The sequence below is a fragment of the Festucalex cinctus genome, chromosome 11, assembly GCF_051991245.1.
Source record: "Festucalex cinctus isolate MCC-2025b chromosome 11, RoL_Fcin_1.0, whole genome shotgun sequence".
NCBI lineage: Eukaryota > Metazoa > Chordata > Actinopteri > Syngnathiformes > Syngnathidae > Festucalex > Festucalex cinctus.
The window spans coordinates 17516296-17537616 of record NC_135421.1 but is presented as its reverse complement, the minus strand read 5'-3'; the positions used below and the strand labels follow the sequence as shown (position 1 = coordinate 17537616).

Sequence of the window (21321 nt, the reverse complement as noted above, 5' to 3'; positions counted from 1 at the left end):
GGAATGAGTTTCTTGTGGCATCAGATCCATCCAACAAGAAAACCACATCCCTTCCCGGTCTGTCAGCTGTGGTAAACAGAATATTAAACGTATTAAGAAGCTAAGGTTACCACCGAATGGCCAAATATCGACACGCTTGTTTAAGACGCCAATGTCGAGTGAGTGATGTGCTTGTACACGTACCAATTACTGTTGGCGTTTCTGGGGTGACGTCAATCACCACAGTCTCAACGGAGGACTGAAGCTGTTGTTGGACAGTGGGGAGGTCAGTGAATTCAGGCACCGATAGAGCATATCTGGGGTCGTGGGCTATCTTTTGCAGCTCTCCGCTATCAGAGCGTCTGGTGCCAATGGCAAAGATCAGCACACCCTGCTGTTTGAGAGCAGAAGCTGGCGCATCCACACTGTCGAAAGACCTTCCGCCGCTTAGCAGGATTAGGACCTGTGGGACTCCTTCAAGGCGTCTGCTGCCGGCGGAGGCTGTGAAGACATTATCCCCCAAGTATTGGAGAGCTGCTCCAGTGTTGAGGGGTCTTCCACCTCTGTGCCTCAATCCTCTGACAATGTCAAGGACCTCGCCCTTTGTCGTGTATGTGTTCAGATAGAACTGGACAGCTGCATCTCTGCTGTACTGAACCAGGGAGACGCGATCTTTGTTGTCATCCAAACTCAGCGTCTCTACAACTCTTTGGACAAAGTCCCTCATAGCTGGGAATGAGTTTCTTGTGGCGTTAGAGTCATCCAACAATAAAACCACATCCTTTCCCGGTCTGTCAGCTGCGGTAAACAAAATATAAAATGTATTAAGAATCCTAATCTACCACTTAATGGCTAATGGAAGACACAAGCTTGCTTCGCACGCCCATGCCAAGTGAGTGCTATGCTTGTACACGTACCAATTACTGTGGGCGTTTCTGGGGTGACGTCAATCACCACAGTCTCAACGGAGGACTGAAGCTGTTGTTGGACAGTGGGGAGGTCAGTGAATTCAGGCACCGATAGAGCATATCTGGGGTCGTGGGCTATCTTTTGCAGCTCTCCGCTATCAGAGCGTCTGGTGCCAATGGCAAAGATCAGCACACCCTGCTGTTTGAGAGCAGAAGCTGGCGCATCCACACTGTCGAAAGACCTTCCGCCGCTTAGCAAGATTAGGACCTGTGGGACTCCTTCAAGGCGTCTGCTGCCGGCGGAGGACGTGAAGACATTATCCCTCAAGTATTGGAGAGCTGCTCCAGTGTTGAGGGGTGTTCCACCTCTGTGCCTCAATCCTCTGACAATGTCAAGGACCTCGGCCTTTGTCGTGTATGTGTTCAGGTAGAACTGGACAGCTGCATCTCTGCTGTACTGAACCAGGGAGACGCGATCTTTGTTGTCATCCAAACTCAGCGTCTCTACGACTCTTTGGACAAAGTCCCTCATAGCTGGGAATGAGTTTCTTGTGGCATCAGAGCCATCCAACAAGAAAACCACATCCTTTCCTGGTGTGTCGGCTGCGGTAAACAAAACATAAAATGTATTAAGAACCGTAAGTCTGCCACCAAATAGCCAAATGTCGACACAAGCTTGTTAAGCACGTCCATGTTTAGTGAGTGCTGTGCTTGTACACATACCAATTACTGTTGGCGTTTCTGGGGTGACCTCATTCACCACAGCCTCCACGGAGGACTGAAGCTGTTGTTGGACAGTGGGGAGGTCAGTGAATTTAGGCACCGAGAGAGCATATCTGGGGTCGTGGGCTATCTTCTGCAGCTCTCTGCTATCGGAGCTTCTGGTGCCAATGGCAAAGATCAGCACACCCAGCTGCTTGAGAGCAGAAGCTGGTGCACCCACACTGTCGAAAGACCTTCCGCCGCTTAGCAAGATTAGCACCTGTGGGACTCCTTCAAGGCGTCTGCTGCCGGCGGAGGCTATGAAGACATTATCCCTCAAATACTGGAGAGCTGCTCCAGTGTTGAGGGGTCTTCCACCTCTGTGCCTCAATCCTCTGACAATGTCAAGGACCTCGCCCTTTGTCGTGTATGTGTTCAGATAGAACTGGACAGCTGCATCTCTGCTGTACTGAACCAGGGAGACGCGATCTTTGTTGTCATCGAAACTCAGCGTCTCTACAACTCTTTGGACAAAGTCCCTCATAGCTGGGAATGAGTTTCTTGTGGCGTTAGAGTCATCCAACAATAAAACCACATCCTTTCCCGGTCTGTCAGCTGCGGTAAACAAAATATAAAATGTATTAAGAATCCTAATCTACCACTTAATGGCTAATGGAAGACACAAGCTTGCTTCGCACGCCCATGCCAAGTGAGTGCTATGCTTGTACACGTACCAATTACTGTGGGCGTTTCTGGGGTGACGTCAATCACCACAGTCTCAACGGAGGACTGAAGCTGTTGTTGGACAGTGGGGAGGTCAGTGAATTCAGGCACCGATAGAGCATATCTGGGGTCGTGGGCTATCTTTTGCAGCTCTCCGCTATCAGAGCGTCTGGTGCCAATGGCAAAGATCAGCACACCCTGCTGTTTGAGAGCAGAAGCTGGCGCATCCACACTGTCGAAAGACCTTCCACCGCTTAGCAAGATTAGGACCTGTGGGACTCCTTCAAGGCGTCTGCTGCCGGCTGAGGCCGTGAAGACATTGTCCCTCAAGTATTGGAGAGCTGCTCCAGTGTTGAGGGTTGTTCCACCTCTGTGCCTCAATCCTCTGACAATGTCAAGGACCTCGCCTTTTGTCGTGTATGTGTTCAAGTAGAACTGGACAGCTGCATCTCTGCTGTACTGAACCAGGGAGACGCGATCTTTGTTGTCATCCAAACTCAGCGTCTCTACGACTCTTTGGACAAAGTCCCTCATAGCTGGGAATGAGTTTCTTGTGGCATCAGATCCATCCAACAAGAAAACCACATCCCTTCCCGGTCTGTCAGCTGTGGTAAACAGAATATTAAACGTATTAAGAAGCTAAGGTTACCACCGAATGGCCAAATATCGACACGCTTGTTTAAGACGCCAATGTCGAGTGAGTGATGTGCTTGTACACGTACCAATTACTGTGGGCGTTTCTGGGGTGACGTCAATCACCACAGTCTCAACGGAGGACTGAAGCTGTTGTTGGACAGTGGGGAGGTCAGTGAATTCAGGCACCGATAGAGCATATCTGGGGTCGTGGGCTATCTTTTGCAGCTCTCCGCTATCAGAGCGTCTGGTGCCAATGGCAAAGATCAGCACACCCTGCTGTTTGAGAGCAGAAGCTGGCGCATCCACACTGTCGAAAGACCTTCCGCCGCTTAGCAGGATTAGGACCTGTGGGACTCCTTCAAGGCGTCTGCTGCCGGCGGAGGACGTGAAGACATTATCCCCCAAGTATTGGAGAGCTGCTCCAGTGTTGAGGGGTGTTCCACCTCTGTGCCTCAATCCTCTGACAATGTCAAGGACCTCGGCCTTTGTCGTGTATGTGTTCAGGTAGAACTGGACAGCTGCATCTCTGCTGTATTGAACCAGGGAGACGCGATCTTTGTTGTCATCCAAACTCAGCGTCTCTACGACTCTTTGGACAAAGTCCCTCATAGCTGGGAATGAGTTTCTTGTGGCATCAGAGCCATCCAACAAGAAAACCACATCCTTTCCCGGTGTGTCGGCTGCGGTAAACAAAACATAAAATGTATTAAGAACCGTAAGTCTGCCACCAAATAGCCAAATGTCGACACAAGCTTGTTAAGCACGTCCATGTTTAGTGAGTGCTGTGTTTGTACACATACCAATTACTGTTGGCGTTTCTGGGGTGACCTCAATCACCACAGCCTCCACGGAGGACTGAAGCTGTTGTTGGACAGTGGGGAGGTCAGTGAATTCAGGCACCGAGAGAGCATATCTGGGGTCGTGGGCTATCTTCTGCAGCTCTCTGCTATCGGAGCTTCTGGTGCCAATGGCAAAGATCAGCACACCCAGCTGCTTGAGAGCAGAAGCTGGTGCACCCACACTGTCGAAAGACCTTCCGCCGCTTAGCAAGATTAGCACCTGTGGGACTCCTTCAAGGCGTCTGCTGCCGGCGGAGGCTATGAAGACATTATCCCTCAAATACTGGAGAGCTGCTCCAGTGTTGAGGGGTCTTCCACCTCTGTGCCTCAATCCTCTGACAATGTCAAGGACCTCGCCCTTTGTCGTGTATGTGTTCAGATAGAACTGGACAGCTGCATCTCTGCTGTACTGAACCAGGGAGACGCGATCTTTGTTGTCATCCAAACTCAGCGTCTCTACAACTCTTTGGACAAAGTCCCTCATAGCTGGGAATGAGTTTCTTGTGGCGTTAGAGTCATCCAACAATAAAACCACATCCTTTCCCGGTCTGTCAGCTGCGGTAAACAAAATATAAAATGTATTAAGAATCCTAATCTACCACTTAATGGCTAATGGAAGACACAAGCTTGCTTCGCACGCCCATGCCAAGTGAGTGCTATGCTTGTACACGTACCAATTACTGTGGGCGTTTCTGGGGTGACGTCAATCACCACAGTCTCAACGGAGGACTGAAGCTGTTGTTGGACAGTGGGGAGGTCAGTGAATTCAGGCACCGATAGAGCATATCTGGGGTCGTGGGCTATCTTTTGCAGCTCTCCGCTATCAGAGCGTCTGGTGCCAATGGCAAAGATCAGCACACCCTGCTGTTTGAGAGCAGAAGCTGGCGCATCTACACTGTCGAAAGACCTTCCGCCGCTTAGCAAGATTAGGACCTGTGGGACTCCTTCAAGGCGTCTGCTGCCGGCGGAGGACGTGAAGACATTATCCCTCAAGTATTGGAGAGCTGCTCCAGTGTTGAGGGGTGTTCCACCTCTGTGCCTCAATCCTCTGACAATGTCAAGGACCTCGGCCTTTGTCGTGTATGTGTTCAGGTAGAACTGGACAGCTGCATCTCTGCTGTACTGAACCAGGGAGACGCGATCTTTGTTGTCATCCAAACTCAGCGTCTCTACGACTCTTTGGACAAAGTCCCTCATAGCTGGGAATGAGTTTCTTGTGGCATCAGAGCCATCCAACAAGAAAACAACATCCTTTCCCGGTGTGTCGGCTGTGGTAAACAAAACATAAAATGTATTAAGAACCGTAAGTCTGCCACCAAATAGCCAAATGTCGCCACAAGCTTGTTAAGCACGTCCATGTTTAGTGAGTGCTGTGCTTGTACACGTACCAATTACTGTGGGCGTTTCTGGGGTGACCTCAATCACCACAGCCTCCACGGAGGACTGAAGCTGTTGTTGGACAGTGGGGAGGTCAGTGAATTCAGGCACCGAGAGAGCATATCTGGGGTCGTGGGCTATCTTCTGCAGCTCTCTGCTATCGGAGCTTCTGGTGCCAATGGCAAAGATCAGCACACCCAGCTGCTTGAGAGCAGAAGCTGGTGCACCCACACTGTCGAAAGACCTTCCGCCGCTTAGCAAGATTAGCACCTGTGGGACTCCTTCAAGGCGTCTGCTGCCGGCGGAGGCTGTGAAGACTTTATCCCTCAAGTACTGGAGAGCTGCTCCAGTGTTGAGGGGTCTTCCACCTCTGTGCCTCAATCCTCTGACAATGTCAAGGACCTCGCCCTTTGTCGTGTATGTGTTCAGATAGAACTGGACAGCTGCATCTCTGCTGTACTGAACCAGGGAGACGCGATCTTTGTTGTCATCCAAACTCAGTGTCTCTACAACTCTTTGGACAAAGTCCCTCATAGCTGGGAATGTGTTTCTTGTGGCGTTAGAGTCATCCAACAATAAAACCACATCCTTTCCCGGTCTGTCGGCTGCGGTAAACAAAACATAAAATGTATTAAGAACCCTAATCTACCACTTAATGGCTAATGGTAGACACAAGCTTTCTTCGCACGCCCATGCCAAGTGAGTGCTATGCTTGTACACATACCAATTACTGTTGGCGTTTCTGGGGTGACGTCAGTCACCACAGCCTCCACGGAGGATTGAAGCTGTTGTTGGACAGTGGGGAGGTCAGTGAATTCAGGCACCGATAGAGCATATCTGGGGTCGTGGGCTATCTTTTGCAGCTGTCCGCTATCAGAGCGTCTGGTGCCGATGGCAAAGATCAGCACACCCTGCTGTTTGAGAGCAGAAGCTGGTGCATCCACACTGTCGAAAGACCTTCCGCCGCTTAGCAAGATTAGGACCTGTGGGACTCCTTCAAGGCGTCTGCTGCCGGCGGAGGTCGTGAAGACATTATCCCTCAAGTATTGGAGAGCTGCTCCAGTGTTGAGGGGTGTTCCACCTCTGTGCCTCAATCCTCTGACAATGTCAAGGACCTCGCCCTTTGTCGTGTATGTGTTCAGGTAGAACTGGACAGCTGCATCTCTGCTGTACTGAACCAGGGAGACGCGATCTTTGTTGTCATCCAAACTCAGCGTCTCTACGACTCTTTGGACAAAGTCCCTCATTGCTGGGAATGAGTTTCTTGTGGCATTAGAGCCATCCAACAAGAAAACCACATCCCTTCCCGGTCTGTCAGCTGTGGTAAACAGAACATTAAACGTTTCAATAAGCGAAGTCTACCACCTGATGGCCAAATGACGACACAAGATTTACACATTTGAAGAACAGTCAACTTGTCAAGTGTTTGGGATCGAGATCTCGCTTACCAGACACTGTCGGTGTCATGGGGGTGGCTCTGAGTACCCTGCTGATTACAGAGGAGAGCTGTTCTTGGACATTGGGGAGGTCCGTGAACTCAGACACCGCTAGCGCATGACTAGGGTCATGGGATATCTTTTTCAGCTCGCTGCTGTCCGAGTTCTGTGTTCCAATGCTGATTGTAAAGACGCCCTGCTGTTTGAGAGCAGAGGCTGGCGCATCAATGCTGTCAAAAGAGGGTCCGCCATTTAGCAGGATCAAGATCTGCGGAACACCTTGCGGGCGCCTACTCCCTGAGGAGTTTGTAAAGACATTGTCCCGGACGTATCGGAGGGCAGCCCCTGTGTTGAGCGGTCTGCCTCCTCTGTGTCTGAGCCCTCTGACTGCATCCACAACATCCTCTCTTGTGGTGTACGTGTTCAGGTAGAAATTGGGCTCTGCATCTCTGCTGTACTGGACCACAGAGACACGGTCTTTGTCTGCTCCCACATTGAGTTTCTCTACCACTTGCTCAACAAAACTGCAAATGGTGGGGAAGCCATTCTTTGTTTCGTCAGAACCATCCAGAAGGAATACAATATCTTTTTTGGCTTCAGCTGAGAAAAGACAGGAAGATAAATGATGAAGACAACCTTTGCAAAACAGTCACCCTAGCCGAGAACATCATATTATTGGGACACAGTTGCCTGCTCCATGTCAGTCCCTTCTAAGTTAAAGGCTAACCTGTGACGTGATCATTAAACCTTTACGCAGTGTTTAGTAATCAAGGATCAGATAGCCCGTCCATGCCTAGTGAGTGCTGTGCTTGTACACGTACCAATTACTGTTGGCGTTTCTGGGGTGACGTCAATCACCACAGCCTCCACGGAGGACTGAAGCTGTTGTTGGACAGTGGAGAGGTCAGTGAATTCAGGCACCGATAGAGCATATCTGGGGTCGTGGGCAATCTTCTGCAGCTCTCTGCTATCGGAGCTTCTGGTGCCAATGGCAAAGATCAGCACACCCAGCTGCTTGAGAGCAGAAGCTGGTGCACCCACACTGTCGAAAGACCTTCCGCCGCTTAGCAAGATTAGCACCTGTGGGACTCCTTCAAGGCGTCTGCTGCCGGCGGAGGCTGTGAAGACTTTATCCCTCAAGTACTGGAGAGCTGCTCCAGTGTTGAGGGGTGTTCCACCTCTGTGCCTCAATCCTCTGACAATGTCAAGGACCTCGCCCTTTGTCGTGTATGTGTTCAGGTAGAACTGGACAGCTGCATCTCTGCTGTACTGAACCAGGGAGACGCGATCTTTGTTGTCATCCAAACTCAGCGTCTCTACAACTCTTTGGACAAAGTCCCTCATAGCTGGGAATGAGTTTCTTGTGGCGTTAGAGTCATCCAACAAGAAAACCACATCCCTTCCCGGTCTGTCGGCTGCGGTAAACAGAACATTAAACGTATTAAGACGCTACGTCTATCACCTAATGGCCAAATGACGACACAAGATTTACACATTTGAAGAACAGTCAACTTGTCAAGTGTTTGGGATCGAGAACTCGCTTACCAGACACTGCCGGTGTCATGGGGGTGGCTCTGAGTACCCTGCTGATTACAGAGGAGAGCTGTTCTTGGACATTGGGGAGGTCAGTGAGCTCAGACACCGCTAGCGCATGACTAGGGTCATGGGATATCTTTTTCAGCTCACTGCTGTCCGAGTTCTCTGTTCCAATGCTGATTGTAAAGACGCCCTGCTGTTTGAGAGCAGAGGCTGGCGCATCAACGCTGTCAAAAGATGGGCCGCCATTTAGCAGGATCAAGATCTGCGGAACACCTTGCGGGCGCCTACTCCCTGAGGAGTTTGTAAAGACATTGTCCCGGACATATCGGAGGGCAGACCCTGTGTTGAGGGGTCTGCCTCCTCTGTGTCTGAGCCCTCTGACTGCATCCACAACATCCTCTACTGTTGTGTATGTGTTAAGATAGAAATTGGCCTCTGCATCTCTGCTGTACTGGACCACAGAGACATGGTCTTTGTCTCCTCCCACATTGAGTTTCTCCACCATTTGCTCAATAAAATTACACATGGCGGGGAAACCATTCCTTGTTCCGTCAGAACCATCCAGAAGGAATACAATATCCTTTTTGGCTTCAACTGAGAAAAGAAAGGAAGACAAATGATGAAGAGAACCTTTGCAAAACAGTCACCCTAGCCGAGTACATCATATTATTGGGACGCAGTCGCCGGCTCCATGTCAGTCCCTTCTAAGTTAAAGGCTACCCCGCTGACATGATCATTAAACCTTTACGTAGTGTTAGGTAAGGAGGATGATATAGCCCGTCCATGCCTAGTGAGTCCTGTGCTTGTACACGTACCAATTACTGTGGGCGTTTCTGGGGTGACGTCAATCACCACAGTCTCAACGGAGGACTGAAGCTGTTGTTGGACAGCGGGGAGGTCAGTGAATTCAGGCACCGATAGAGCATATCTGGGGTCGTGGGCTATCTTTTGCAGCTCTCCGCTATCAGAGCGTCTGGTGCCGATGGCAAAGATCAGCACACCCTGCTGTTTGAGAGCAGAAGCTGGTGCATCCACACTGTCGAAAGACCTTCCGCCGCTTAGCAAGATTAGGACCTGTGGGACTCCTTCAAGGCGTCTGCTGCCGGCGGAGGTCGTGAAGACATTATCCCTCAAGTATTGGAGAGCTGCTCCAGTGTTGAGGGGTGTTCCACCTCTGTGCCTCAATCCTCTGACAATGTCAAGGACCTCGCCCTTTGTCGTGTATGTGTTCAGGTAGAACTGGACAGCTGCATCTCTGCTGTACTGAACCAGGGAGACGCGATCTTTGTTGTCATCCAAACTCAGCGTCTCTATGACTCTTTGGACAAAGTCCCTCATAGCTGGGAATGAGTTTCTTGTGGCATCAGAGACATCCAACAAGAGAACCACATCCTTTCCCGGTCTGTCGGCTGCGGTAAACAAAACATAAAATGTATTAAGAACCCTAAGTCTGCCACTTAATGGCTAATTGTCGACACAAGCTTGCTTCGCACGCCCATGCCTAGTGATTGCTGTGCTTGTACACGTACCAATTACTCTTGGCGTTTCTGGGGTGACGTCAATCACCACAGCCTCCACGGAGGACTGAAGCTGTTGTTGGACAGTGGGGAGGTCAGTGAATTCAGGCACCGATAGAGCATATCTGGGGTTGTGGGCTATCTTTTGCAGCTCTCCGCTATCAGAGCGTCTGGTGCCAATGGCAAAGATCAGCACACCCTGCTGTTTGAGAGCAGAAGCGGGCACATCCACACTGTCGAAAGACCTTCCGCCGCTTAGCAGGATTAGGACCTGTGGGACTCCTTCAAGGCGTCTGCTGCCGGCGGAGGCCGTGAAGACATTATCCCTCAAGTATTGGAGAGATGCTCCAGTGTTGAGGGGTGTTCCACCTCTGTGCCTCAATCCTCTGACAATGTCAAGGACCTCGCCCTTTGTCGTGTATGTGTTCAGGTAGAACTGGACAGCTGCATCTCTGCTGTACTGAACCAGGGAGACGCGATCTTTGTTGTCATCCAAACTCAGCGTTTCTATGACTCTTTGGACAAAGTCCCTCATAGCTGGGAATGAGTTTCTTGTGGCGTTAGAGCCATCCAACAAGAAAACAACATCCCTTCCCAGTCTGTCAGCTGTGGTAAACAGAACATTAAACGTATCAATACGCGAAGCATACCACCTCATGGCCAAATGATGACACAAGATTTACACATTTGAAGAACAGTCAACTTGTCAAGTGTTTGGGATCGAGATCTCGCTTACCAGACACGGTTGGTTTCATGGGGGTGGCTCTGAGTACCCTGCTGATTACAGAGGAGAGCTGTTCTTGGACATTGGGGAGGTCCGTGAGCTCAGACACTTCTAGCGCATGACTAGGGTCATGGGATATCTTTTTCAGCTCGCTGCTGTCCGAGTTCTGTGTTCCAATGCTGATTGTAAAGACGCCCTGCTGTTTGAGAGCAGAGGCTGGCGCATCAATGCTGTCAAAAGAGGGTCCGCCATTTAGCAGGATCAAGATCTGCGGAACACCTTGCGGGCGCCTACTCCCTGAGGAGTTTGTAAAGACATTGTCCCGGACGTATCGGAGGGCAGCCCCTGTGTTGAGGGGTCTGCCTCCTCTGTGTCTGAGCCCTCTGACTGCATCCACAACATCCTCTCTTGTGGTGTACGTGTTCAGGTAGAAATTGGGCTCTGCATCTCTGCCGTACTGGACCACAGAGACACGGTCTTTGTCTACTCCCACATTGAGTTTCTCTACCACTTGCTCAACAAAACTGCGCATGGTGGGGAAGCCATTCTTTGTTTCGTCAGAACCATCCAGAAGGAATACAATATCTTTTTTGGCTTCAGCTGAGAAAAGACAGGAAGATAAATGATGAAGAGAACCTTTCCAAAACAGTCACCCTAGCCGAGAACATCATATTATTGGGACACAGTTGCCTGCGCCATGTCAGTCCCTTCTAAGTTAAAGGCTAACCTGTGACGTGATCATTAAACCTTTACGTAGTGTGAAGGTAATCGAGGATCAGATAGCCCGTCCATGCCTAATGAGTGCTGTGCTTGTACACGTACCAATTACTGTTGGCGTTTCTGGGGTGACGTCAATCACCACAGCCTCCATGGAGGACTGAAGCTGTTGTTGGACAGTGGGGAGGTCAGTGAATTCAGGCACCGATAGAGCATATCTGGGGTCGTGGGCTATCTTTTGCAGCTCTCCGCTATCAGAGCGTCTGGTGCCAATGGCAAAGATCAGCACACCCTGCTGTTTGAGAGCAGAAGCTGGCGCATCCACACTGTCGAAAGACCTTCCGCCGCTTAGCAAGATTAGGACCTGTGGGACTCCTTCAAGGCGTCTGCTGCCGGCGGAGGCTGTGAAGACATTATCCCTCAAGTACTGGAGAGCTGCTCCAGTGTTGAGGGGTCTTCCACCTCTGTGCCTCAATCCTCTTACAATGTCAAGGATCTCGCCCTTTGTTGTGTATGTGTTCAGATAGAACTGGACAGCTGCATCTCTGCTGTACTGAACCAGGGAGACACGATCTTTGTTGTCATCCAAACTCAGCGTCTCAACGACTCTTTGGACAAAGTCCCTCATTGCTGGGAATGAATTTCTTGTGGCATCAGAGCCATCCAACAAGAAAACCACATCCCTTCCCGGTCTGTCTGCTGCAGTAAACAAAACATGAAATGTATTAAGACCCTAAGTCTACCACCTAATCGTACAACAAAATCCCTTCCCTGTCTTTTTACTGTCAGAAATAAATATGAGACATATTCTACTAAGACCACCAGCTCTACCTTCTACAACCCTCAATATATTCATAGATTTCAATGCTATTCACATTTTCATGTGTTTGAATGGGGAACTTGCTTACCTGTCATCGTTGTTGTCATGGATGTTTCCCTTAGCACTCTGCTTAATACTGAGGAGAGCTGTTCTTGGACATTTTTTAGGCCAGTAAAGTCAAATACTGCTAAAGCATAGCTTGGGTCATGTGATATCTTCTGCAGCTCATTCTTGTCAGAGCTGCGTGTTCCAATACTGATTGTATAGATGCCCTGCTGTTTCAAAGCAAAGGCTGGCGCATCAATGCTGTCAAAAGACCGCCTGGTATTTAGCAAGATTAAGATCTGGGGAACACCTTGCAAGCGCCTACTCCCTGAGGAGTTTGTAAAGACACTGTCCCTGACGTATCGGAGGGCAGCCCCTGTGTTGAGAGGTCTGCCTCCTCTGTGTCTGAGCTCTCTGACTGCATCCACAACATCTTCTTTTGTTGTGTATGTGTTCAGATAGAAGTTGGCCACTGCATCTCTGCTGTACTGGACCACAGAGACACGGTCTCTGTCACCTCCCACATTGAATGAATCCACCACTCTCTCAACAAAGTCACGCATTGCGGGGAAGCCATTCCTTGTTCCATCAGAACCATCCAGAAGGAATACAATATCCTTTTTGGTGTCAGTCGCAGCTAAGAAAATAATGGAAAGCTTTAAACAAAAGTCTTACTGATTCTGACTTTGGTCATTTAACTTTTAACTAAGGATATTATCAGTTTCAAATCAGATAACATCTTTTTGGAATCCCATTTCTCATAGTGATATAATAGTCAAACCATAATTCATTATTAATTTTTTATTTTTTTAGAATTAGTAATTCATTTTAAGTGCCACTCACCAACACCAGGGTCAACTCTGCTTCTACGGGATAAAATTGCAGAGAGTAAACGTTGAATCACAACAGGGAAGTCAGATGTTGCATTGATAAAATATGCAGCATCAACGCTGTGTGATATTTCCTCCATTTCTTGTTTATCTGCATCATTTAGTCCAATGCTATAAAGAACAATTCCAGCATTTCTCAGGCTCTCAAGTGGCTCTGCAACATTATCATCAGACTTTTTTCCATTTAAGACAATCATTGTCTGAGGTATTCCCTGCTGGGCTCTGCTTCCAGCTGATGCAGTAAACATATAATTTCTAGCATAATCAAGGGCTGCACCAGTGTTCACGGTGGACCCTCCTCTTAGCTTTACATTGCTCAGGTGAGTCATTAGATCATTTTTCTGTCCATAAGAGTTTAAGGCAAAGTCTGCTGTGGCCTCTGTGCTGTACTGAATAACAGCGACTTGTACATTGTTTGGACCAATTTCTACTTCTTTAACAAATTGTCTCACAAAGTCCAAAACACGTCCTTCATTTACTCGCATATCATCAGATCCAGCGAGTAGAAAGACAATATCAGCAGGACCACCAAGTTCTAATTCAGTAACTTTGGAAGTACCTGAAATTGCACACAAATGCTATTAAACAAATGCAATTTCATGCTTACAAACGGTGCAGTATTTCAAACAAGCACACACAAAATAAACTAGTCTACATCTTACCAACAGAAGACGTATATCCGGCTGTATCGTCACCAGCTCTCAACATGGCTTTGACAGACTCATGAACACTTGGCAGATTTGCAAAGCTTGTGACCGAAAAATAGTGTGATGGCGTAAAAGAAATGTTTTGCATTTCCAATGTATCTGCGTTGTTCGTTCCAATAGAGAATGTCTTTATTCCATTTTCTTTGAGCGATTGTGCTGGTCCTCTTACGTCATCCTTGGATCTGCCGCCACTAAAGACAAACAGATACTGAGGAACCAGAGATGCACGTCGGCCTCCAACCGAAGCTGCAAATACGTTGTCTCTGACAAACTCCAGTGCTTTGCCAAGGTAGAGGGGTCTGCCATACTTATGCCCCATGGTTCGGATGGAATTGAGCACATCCGTCTTAGCTGAATAAGAATTCAAGTAGAAATTGACGGTGGCATTGCGGCTGTATTGAACGACAGCCATCTGGTCTCGGTCATCGAGGCTCAAGGTTTCCACCATTTGTTCAATAAATTGGCGGATGGCTTCAAAATCATTTCGTGAGTCATATGATCCATCAATCAGAAACACTACATCATTTTTCCTTGATTCTGTAGTAAAAAGAAAAATGTAAAAGAAGTCAGCTGCTGTAATAAATCACTGACAAGAAAATATTTTTTTCTTCTTGAATAATCAATTTAAACTAGTAGAATTATGTCATAAATGTAGAAGCAGTTCCACACAGAACATCTTACCAAAACTCTCCACTGGGGCTGATTGCTCTAAATGTTGGTCACCCTCTTTAAGTAGTGACAAAACTCCTTCCTTTGCAGTAAGGAGTTCCTTGTAATTGCTTACTGATAGTGCATATTTAGCATTGTGAGACATTGTCTGAAGTTCTAGGGTATCTGCATTATCTGTTCCAATGGCAATTATGATCACGCCAATCTCTTTCAGCATTCTGACGGGCGCTCTTATGTCATCAGCCGACCTTTCATTGCTCAGCACAAAAAGGATTTGTGGAATTCCCTGTGGGAATCTACTACCTGCATCAGGGGTAAAGATATATTCCCTCAAATACTGGAGGGCCGCACCCATGTTGTTCGGCGAACCGCCTTTATGTCTCAGATCTCTTATTGTGTCAACAACAACGTCTGCTGAGGAGAAATGCCCCAAGTCAAACTGAATCTGTGCCGTGTTGCTGTACTGAACTACAGCCACCTGGTCGTTGTTTGCATGGATGTGAAGCTCTGCTACTATTCCTAACACAAAGTCCTTAATATCTTGGAATCTTGGTTCAGACTTATCGGATCCGTCAAGTAAAAACACAACGTCCCGTCTCGTGGAATCTGTAACCACATGGGCAACAGAAAATAAAAATACAGATAGATAGATAGATAGATAGATAGATAGATAGATAGATAGATAGACGGGTGGGTGGGTGGAGCATCTTGTAGATGGGTGGGGGCAAACAGAAAACAAAGCTACGGGCTGGAACGTAACAGGCCGGACGGTAGGTAGGTAGCTAACTAGCTATCTGGGTAGATAAGTGGCAACAGAAAACAAAGATACAATTTGGAAGATATGGGAGGGATGGAGTCAGGCAGAGAGGGAGGGAAAGTCGGTAGGTAATTTGCTTACCTAATGCAGGCAGAGGCTTTGATCCAGTTTGTCGAGGCACTCTTTTCACAAAGGAAACTAACTGCTGATAGATTCTTCCAATATCCTCAAACTGTTGCAGAGCAAAGGCATAGGATGGTACATGCGCAATAGTTTGCAGTTCGAGTAGATCGGAATTTTTGTTTCCTATGCAGAAGGCGACAACTTTGTCCTGTTTAAGAGCGGCAGCAGCGTCCGTCACCTCATCTTGAGATACACCCCCGCTTAACAGAACCAGTATCTGAGGCACACCTTCTTTGAGCCGACTCCCAGAGGACTCTGTGAAGGTGTTGGTCCTCACATATTCAAGAGCTGCCCCAGTGTTAAGAGGACCACCACCTTTGTGTTTCAACTGCTCAACAGTAGTAACAACATCGTTTAAATCGGTGTAGGTGTTGAAACTAAAGTGCATCTGTGGAGTGCTGCTATACTGGACCACAGAGACATGATCCCCATTCGCACCGACAGCGAGCGTTTCAACCACATGTTTAATGAAACCTTTAATGGCTGGGAATCCACTCAAAGTTTCATCTGAACCATCCACCAGAAACACAATGTCTCTTTGTGGGGACTCTTGTTTCACTAGGAAAAAAAAAAGAAAAAAAAAAAGATGAGCCCTTGTTAAGGATCACAAACATCTCTTAAAGTGACATCATTTACATGGTTGTCATAGCTTGGTTTGTATTATTAGATTCAAGAAATACAGGGCATACACTTGAAAACAAGAAATGCAAGGGGCATCCTGTGTAAAAAGAAAAAAAAAGTTGATGGACATTGAAAGAGAAGACTTCCATCAAATCTATGTTCGATGTCAATGATATGAAAATCATTGGCTCAAGGAAGAGCTTCATAAAGGGAGATGATGTGGAGCTATCATGAGAAGGCTCTCCAGAGAGGAAAGTAGGTGAGCCATACAAGAAACAAGGTAACCAAGTTTCTCTGAACGAGTGGAGAAACTTGAAGTGCTATGAAACTGATTGACACACGTTCCAGATGTTGTTGCAGTTTCATCGAAGCTCAAAAAAAAGAGGATCAAATGTCTCAAAACAAAGCAAAATGAGAGGCAATTCTTACCTACAGGAGGCTCAAGCACTTTTCCCACTTGAACAAATGACACTATCTCTTGTTGGACAGACAAAAGTTCACCAAAAACAGGTAGATTAAAAATATAAGCAGAAGAGGAGGCAATTCTCTCTAGCTCCTCTTGTTTAGCGTTTTTCATTCCAATAGCAAAAGACAAAACACCAAGTTGATGGAGGTCAGCTGCGGCTCCTGAAATGTCATCAGTGGATTCGCCTCCGGTCAATAAAAACAGAATTTGAGGGACTCCCTGGACAGCTCTACTTCCGGAGGCAGCGTTGAAAATGTAATCCCGCACAAACTCGAGTGCAGCTCCAGTGTTCCTCGGACTCCCCCCTTTATGCCGAAGGCTTCTAACAGCATAGATTATGGCCCGTTTGGAACCGTGGGCCGTCAAATTGAAGTAAACGCTGGTGTCGTCACTATACTGAATGACGGCCACTCGGACCTTATCATCGTCAAAGTCCAGATCTTCTACCATTCTTCTGATGAACTCCCGAATTGCTGGTAGTCCGTTTCTCGCGCCGTCTGAACCGTCGAGAAGGAACACTATATCCCTCTTAGTTCGGCCTGCATCAAGTGTGTAAATAAATAGAAAGACTATTCATAGGGTATGACTGTGCAGAGAACGAAAGGTAGAACCCAAGAATGTCAAAGTATAAAAGGAACCGTGATGTTGAAAAACACTATGGTTGGAAGGCTAAGAGATAGAAAACTGTCTAGAGTATGTCAAACCAAATAAATGCAAAACGCGTATCATGAGAATCAATTAGACGTCATGAAAGCAATTGTTAGGACGGGATTCTTACCTGTTAAATCAGAAGTTGTGGCTTCTGTGGCATCTTTGTTTAGGTTCAGCGCAGCAACGAGTTTAGATTGGATTGAGGGCAACTCGGAAACACGGATGACCTTGTATATGAAACCGGGTTCAAAGGCAACCATTTCCAAGTCTGAAAAATCAGCATTGCCCACTCCAACCCCCACAGACACAATTTCGTGGTCCTTAAGCGCAATAGCTGGGCTCCTCACATCATCGGTGGATGGGTTGGAAACTAGAAGAATCAGAATCTGCGGCACGCCTTCCAGCCTCCTACTGCCAGAGGAGGAAGTAAAGACACTGTGTCTCACATACTGCAGTGCCGCCCCGACATTAAGGCGTCTCCCACCACTGCCATGCCTTAAATTGTCAATGGCGTTCATAACGTCACTCTCGGTCTTGTGGGTGTTCAAATGAAAATTGACATTGGGCTTATCGGCAAACTGAACCACAGACACCCTGTCTTGGTTTTCACTGACATAGAGACTCTCCACTATGCCCTTAAGGAAGAGTTTTATGTCTGAAAACCCGTTTCTGGTGTTTTCAGAGCCATCCAGTAGGAAGACAATATCTCTTTTTACAGCATGACCTTGTACTATAAATGGAAAACATTACATGCAGATTTTTAGGAAGCCCTTGAGCAAACAGTAGAAATAAAAGCTTGATTTCTTACCTTCCCGCAGGACGATGTCTAGCTCAGCCGCTGGAAGTCTCACGTAGGTGTTGAGTTGTTGTGGCACGGTGTCGAGTTCGCTAAATTCCTTCACTTTGAAGGCAAAGGCAGGGTTGTGTGAAATCTCCTCGATCTGCTTTGGGTCCGCATCCTTGACGCCTACACCAAATGGCACAACCCCCTCAGTCTTCAGCACACCGGCAGGCTCCTTCACATTGTCCCTGGATCGGCTTCCGGTCAGAACGATCAAAAACTGCGGCACACTCCTTGCCCTGCGGCTGCCGTGTCTCTCGGACAAGATAGTGTCCCGCATGAACTTCAGAGCTGAGCCCGTGTTGAGACTGCGTCCTCCGGCCAGTGTCATTTGACTGACGGCTCTCACAACCTCGTCTTTGGTCTGATAGGTGTTCAGGTAGAAATTAGGCGTCGGCCTCTCGCTGTGCTGAACCACTGCAACTCTCACTTTGTCACTCCCGATGTCAAGCGGTTCAATGACTTTGAGGATAAAATCCCGGACGTAACCAAAGTCTGACCGAACGGAGTCTGTGCCATCGATAAGGAAGGCGACATCCCTTTCAGATCCGGTCACCGCTGTGGAAAACAAGTCAGAAGAATAACATTTAATTAACTTTTACAAAGGAATCATTTACAGTAATCATCCGCTACCTGTTGCTCACTGAAGCGGTTCATCTGTTTTGCAGATTTTCTCATTGTATTGCTGCATTCATAGCTTTTTGATGGGTTTTTACTTTTTTTTTTTTTTTTTGCATCGATATGAGCATTTTTATATGGTTCATTATTAACTGTAATTTGTGCTCGCAATTGTTAAAATTCATGCTCGTATCTAAAGTGTGTTTGAAAAGCTTCTTTTATGTGATTACAGTGTATTTGCGTATTTAAAGGCTTAAATTATAAATATTTGACCATTATTAGTTATGTACATTATAATTATGTATTTCATATGTATGTTATGCTTGTAATATTTTTGTGTGTGTTCAAATACATTTCAGTGTTATTCTTAAGTGTCTCAACAAGTTTAAATGTGTCAGACAGACAACTCACCAGGTGCTTCAGTGACTGTTGACAAGTCTGTATCACCAACCACTGTAATTAACTTTGGCATGATTTGTTCAGCCATAGCTGGCAAATATGAGAAACTTGACTCATGGTAAGCCAAGTCTGGAACAAAGGCGACTGTTTGCAGCGTGGCTTGGTCTGCTTGCCCGGAACTGACCACAAAGGTCAGAACACCTCCAAGAGCCAGCCTATCAGCAACACTCTTCATCTCATCCTGGGCCGGACCACCTGTGATGAGAACCAACACCTGCTGAACTCCTTGCCTCTTGCGCGAGCCCGTCGACACACTGAACATGTTGCGGAGGGCGTATTCCATGGCGGCACCCGTATTCAAAACGGAGCCTCCTGTCAATCTGAGTTGTGAGATCCGGTCCACGACATCTTGCCTGTCGCGTGCGGTGTTGAGATAAAATTCAATTTTGGGCTGCTCAGCAAACTGCATGAGGCCAATTTGGACTCTGTCGGGGTTCACTTCCAGTTGGTTGACCACGTTAATCATGAAGTCACGCACATATGGAAAGTTATTGCTGCCGATGTAGTTGGAGCCATCCACGAGAAAGACGATGTCTCTGACCACTCTTTGGGTCTGCACCGTTGTTATCTCCACCACTGAGGAAAAGCAAAGATATCCAAAAAATAATTAGCACACATAATAAAACAATATTCTCCCTGCATCCTTTAAAATGGGTCAATTTGACTCTTAAAATCTCCTAATCACAGTTCTGGGTTTGAATCTCGACTCTGACCCTCCTGTACGGAATTTGCGCCTCTCCGTGCTTGTGTGCGTTTTCACCTGTTACGCCGGCTTGCCCCACATTCCAATTGCGTACACATTATGTACATAGAGAGCCTAAATTATCAATAGATGGGAATGAAAGTCTGCATGAGATCCTGCCCCAAGTGGAGGAGTTCAAGTATCTTGGGGTGTTGTTCACGAGTGAGGGTAGGATGGAGCAAGAGATCGACAGGCGGATCGGTGCAGTGTCTGCAGTGATGCGGACTCTGTATCGCTCCGTCGTGGTGAAGAAAGAGCTGAGCCAAAAGGCAAAGGTCTCGATTTACCGGTCGATCTACGCTCTAACCCTCACCTATGGTCACGAGCTGTGGGTCGTGACCGAAAGAACAAGATCCCGGATACAAACGGCCGAAATGAGTTTCCTCCGGAGGGTGTCCGGGCTCTCCCTTAGAGATAGGGTGAGAAGCTCGGTCATCCGGGAGGGACTCAGAGTCGAGCCGCTGCTCCTCCGCATTGAGAGGAGCCAGCTGAGGTGGCTCGGGCATCTGGTTCGGATGCCTCCTGGACGCCTCCCTGGGGAGGTGTTCCGGGCATGTCCCACCGGCGGGAGGCCCCGGGGACGACCCAGGACACGCTGGAGAGACTATGTCTCTCGGCTGGCCTGGGAACGCCTTGGAATCCCGCCGGAGGAGCTGGTTGAAGTGGCTGGGGAGAGGGAGGTCTGGGATTCTCTCCTAAAAGCTGCTGCCCCCGCGACCCGACCTCGGATAAGCGGTAGTAAATTGATGGATGTATGGATGTATGAATGGATAGGAATGAAAGTCTGCATGTTGTATGTCTATATGTGCCCTGGGATTGGCTGACGACCAGTCCAGAGTGTAAAAAAAATCCACTTAATCAACTTAATGTGAGTGTCGATGGCTGCTTGTCTATAAGTGCCCTGCATTTTAACTTGTGACCAGTCAAGAGTTTACTCCGCCACTTGCCCAAAGGCCGTTGCAATCGGCTTCAGCTCACCCACGACTCTTAACGGGGACAAGTGCTATGGAAAATGGACGAAAGGTATAACATGTATGGATGTTTTTGCAGGATCAAAGCCTTACCTGGCTCAGTGGGCACTTCAGTCACCACGACGCCGGCTAGAGTGGAAAGCGCATCAATGATCAACTTGGGGCTACGAAGTAGCACACGGAAGTCCTTCATCATGAATACAAGAGCCTCGTTAAAGACAATCTCCTTCAATTCTTGCTCATCGGCCGCCTTGGAACCGGCGGCCAAGGTTAGTACGCCCATTTGCTGCAGAGCCCTTGCCGGTCCAGTCACATCATCGTTGGACTTTTTAGTTGTCATCAGCAGCAAAAGCTGCGGGACGCCTTGATTAAGACGACTGCCCTTTTCGGGTCGCAGCATTTCAGTTCTCACAAACTCCAAGGCTGCTCCGATGTTGACCGCCTGGCCCTGTCTGGGTTTGATCCGACCCAAAGCGGCCGTTAGTTCGTCCCTGGTTCCGTAGGAGTTGAGGTCGATCTCCGCCCGGGGGGTATTGCTGAACTGGGCCAAACCCACTTGCACGCCATCCGGGCCGATGGGCATGGTGTCAACAAACCTCCGGATGAACTCGCGCACGGAGTTGATAACAGTGGCGCCCATTGTGCTGTCAAGAAGGAAAATGATGTCTCTTTGTCCAACGGCCAAGACTGAAGAGAAGAGAACATAGATTAAAATGGATCTCAAAACTCTCTACAGCTATTGATAACTTCACCTACCTATGCGAGCCAAATTGCTAATTCCCCG

The 21321-nt window shown here is 48.0% G+C and overlaps 2 protein-coding genes across 3 annotated transcripts in view; one reads left to right on the top strand and one right to left on the bottom strand.

Annotated features, from left to right (window-relative positions):
- The window catches only part of mlphb (melanophilin b), a 140952-nt gene that overhangs the window by 55783 nt on the left and 63848 nt on the right, over window positions 1–21321 (top strand). The window contains exons 1-2 of one of the 2 annotated variants that reach the window (XM_077536953.1): window positions 13733–13848; window positions 20617–20806. The gene's annotated coding sequence lies outside the window, so the exon portion shown is untranslated. Of the gene's footprint in view, window positions 1–13732; window positions 13849–20616; window positions 20807–21321 lie in introns of those variants that run through there. The other variant, XM_077536956.1, reaches the window with a different exon arrangement.
- col6a3 (collagen, type VI, alpha 3) overlaps window positions 1–21321 on the bottom strand; it is a 77638-nt gene that overhangs the window by 48581 nt on the left and 7736 nt on the right. The window contains exons 3-5 of the mRNA XM_077536952.1: window positions 20631–21224; window positions 18777–19400; window positions 17715–18305 (exon numbers count right to left, since the gene is read on the bottom strand). Coding sequence (XP_077393078.1) covers window positions 17715–18305; window positions 18777–19400; window positions 20631–21224 — 1809 coding nt within the window. The remainder of the gene's footprint in view (window positions 1–17714; window positions 18306–18776; window positions 19401–20630; window positions 21225–21321) is intronic.